This window comes from Grammomys surdaster, unplaced genomic scaffold, assembly GCF_004785775.1.
Source record: "Grammomys surdaster isolate TR1022 unplaced genomic scaffold, NIH_TR_1.0 63, whole genome shotgun sequence".
NCBI classification, from domain to species: Eukaryota; Metazoa; Chordata; class Mammalia; order Rodentia; family Muridae; genus Grammomys; species Grammomys surdaster.
Window position 1 is genome coordinate 11,344,536 of NW_021604565.1, and position 2,972 is coordinate 11,347,507.

The 2,972-nt window shown below is 47.8% G+C and overlaps 1 protein-coding gene across 1 annotated transcript in view; it reads left to right on the top strand.

Moving 5' to 3' along the window:
• Laptm4b (lysosomal protein transmembrane 4 beta) overlaps positions 1 to 2,640 on the top strand; it is a 39,418-nt gene extending 36,778 nt beyond the window's left edge. Inside the window, exon 7 of the mRNA XM_028767839.1 lies at positions 1,586 to 2,640. Within this exon, the coding sequence (XP_028623672.1) occupies positions 1,586 to 1,666 (81 nt within the window). The 3' untranslated portion in view covers positions 1,667 to 2,640. The remainder of the gene's footprint in view (positions 1 to 1,585) is intronic.
• The last annotated feature ends 332 nt before the right edge of the window (positions 2,641 to 2,972 follow it).

Consider the following 2,972-nt stretch of genomic DNA (forward strand, 5'->3'; position numbering starts at 1 on the left):
GTACACTTCCTTTTCTGGTCCGCACTGGTCTGCAGTACACTTCCTTTCCCCCCTGTTCTTGATCATCTTCATTTTTTGCCTGCTCTGCCTCCTAAGCCATATGCTCCTGAGCAGACAGCACGGTCGCTGCGTTTGTGTTGCTGATGTGAGTACCCTCAAAGAGTGGATGGTCCCTCTGTGAGGAGAGCCCTGCAGATGCCTTCTTGCCTCCCGGACTCAAGTGCACCTCAGGTGTTCCTGTCCCTTGAGTGATTTGTCAAGTATTTAGGACAGAGGGACACCATTATCTGCTCCTTGGAGGAGACAGACACAAAGCTGACAGGAACAGCAGCTTGTAGGATGTGGTGTCAGATGCCTTGCTCCACTATTGCCTGTTAATTTGATTGCAGCTAGTCCTTGTCAGTTGTCTGTCACCTGCTTGCCTTGAGCCATGCCAGTCAAATACACTATAGGAAGAAAGATTACCTGGTTCTGTGTGCCCTGCAGGGTGTCTAGGTCTTGTTGGCAGTGTCCCTGAGTCTGAGTAGGAAGCAGGTGCTACAGCACCTGGCTGTGTCAGGCTTCTCCTGACACGTCTGCTTCTTGGTACTCCCAGTGGGTAGCCTGGGGAAACATTTGAGCAGGATGCTGAGAGTAGGTGACCTCTGCTGTGTTCCGCCAGGACAGCTTGCTTTCCGCCCAGCAGTTCCAGCACACCTTCCTAATCAGGTCCTCAGTCCTCCAGGCCCGCATTAGTAATTTATTCAACTTCCCTTGTTCCCATTGCTGTGGCTTCTGAGTTTTGGTTGAGTCAAAACAATCCAGAGGACTTCTGCCTTAAGTGGGCACCTTGATTTTCTCTCTGAGGAAACCTCAGAGGCAACCTAAAGGAGTCGAGTTGTTTGCACCTACTGAGTCCCACCACCAGGTGAACACGAGGCCCCACTTTTGGGTGAGGTAACGGTGCAGCCTATGGGAGTTACAAGTGGAAAAGAGAAACCTGTTAAGTTAGTGAGCGGTGGGAGTGTCATGAGTAGGGTGACAGATACCCGAGTTTTCAGTGTTCCTCATCTGTTATTATTTTTCTTTCCATGTAGCGAATAACTACAAACAGTCCTGGTTTATGCTTGAAATGTCACCACAGACATGTTGTCTTGTCAGTCAGCACACAGTGTTGTTAGTTTCCTTCCAGCCATCTGACTAACACCTACCCTTTCAGGTTCATGCCAAGCAGAAGGCTAGGCACTTTATAGGCCTCTGGTCTTCAGGTCTTTCTGTTTTACAGATGTAAAACCTGAGACTACATAATCTACCTAAGGACATGCTGGTAACAGTGTGACTCGTGACCACTCCCTTATTCCTTTACACATACCCTCTGGCTATGCAGGCACATGTAGAAAGTGGCCGGACAGCATAGGTGGCAGAAGTCACACCCCAGTTGCTTCTTTAAGATTTCAAATACTAAATGTGTCCATTCAGTGAGTCACAGATCGGAGTACCCATTATAGGAAGGGTTTAACTGTGTGTATGTTCAGTTAAAGCCTGGCCTCAGAGTCAGGGAGTGGATGCCTGCTTTTAAACACTGACTTTGGGCTCTCCTCTCTAGGTGCTGCTGCCTCCATATGATGATGCCACAGCCGTGACTGGCACTGCCAAGGAGCCACCGCCACCTTATGTGTCTGCCTGAACCTGGTGTGGAGGAGCTGAGACGGCAGTGTGAGCCCACAGCTGCGTGAAGAATGATCCTGTGGTCTCACTTCCATGCTGAGCTCTTTGAGCCTGTTTGTTGTTAAACTACCATGTTTTATAATTTAGATGTGAGGTTGAGGCCTCTGTTGTTTGACATATACCCTGTAGCTACCGCACCGAGTAGGGTTACTTTGGTAGGAGTGGGGTGTGATGAGTTCCCAGAGTTTTTCTCAAAACTACAGACTGCGTTCCCCAGTCTGGTTTATACCTGCCTGGCCCCAAAGCTGGGTAGTCAGTCATCCTTTTCCTCTCCATTTCCTCTGACTGTTTTGAACATGTAAAATCAAAATTAGATAGTACTTAAATCATTCCAGTATCCCTAATACAAATAATATTAATTGCTCTAATTAGGTAGTTAGGAACCCTTACAGATGTGATATAAGAATTTCCTTATTATCCCCAAATTCAGTGATATTCTGAAATTTGCTAGTCAAGGATTTGGGGCTAAATAAAAGACCCTGAGGCGATAGTGAGGGACAGTGAGGGCAAGAGCTGCCCGGGCTGCCCGTTGTTTTGGGCTATGGCTGATGTGTCTCTCTGTGTGAGAGGGGGACCAGCTTGCTTGGCCCTGAAAGACTCCATTCAGTTTTCCTCAGTGTCTTGCCTCAGCAAATCCCTTGCTTTGTTGAGCAGAACCACCCATGTATGTTTGGGAAAAGGTGTTCACACTCTTTCCTTGCAAGGCATAACCTACTTTGAATTTCTTGTATGCCTAATCATTTATTAAAATGTCAGGCAGTCTTCAGAAAGATAGGAAAGCTTGTTCCCATGTGGACTGCTCTAGACTGTCGGGATCGCGAACAGTGTCTATGTTCTTGTCTCTGAATGTGAGCCGCTCTTCTGCTTGGTCATTGCGCAATGTGCTGTACACGAAGGCTTTGCAATTAAAGTTTGTCTGCATCCAAGAGAACAGTCGTGGCTCTGGTGACTGCCTGGTGACTCTCCCTGTCCTTTGGGCTACACAGATACACATAGTTCAGCTCAGGTCACACAGATGTTGTAATACTTAAATGAATGTTGTTGGACGAAGAAGAACGATGGTCCAGCAGCACCCTGTGTCCTGGGTTCCTTACCTGTCCTCGTGCAGTGCCCAGCAGTGCTGTGTGTGACCATGCTGTCTCCATGCTACCCACACCTGCCCACCTTTTTTTTTGTCCTAAGAGAAGGGGTCTTCCTTTAATCTCCGTAATGTTGGGATGATAGGCATGTTTCACCACACTAAGGCACAAAGCACTTTCTCTGTG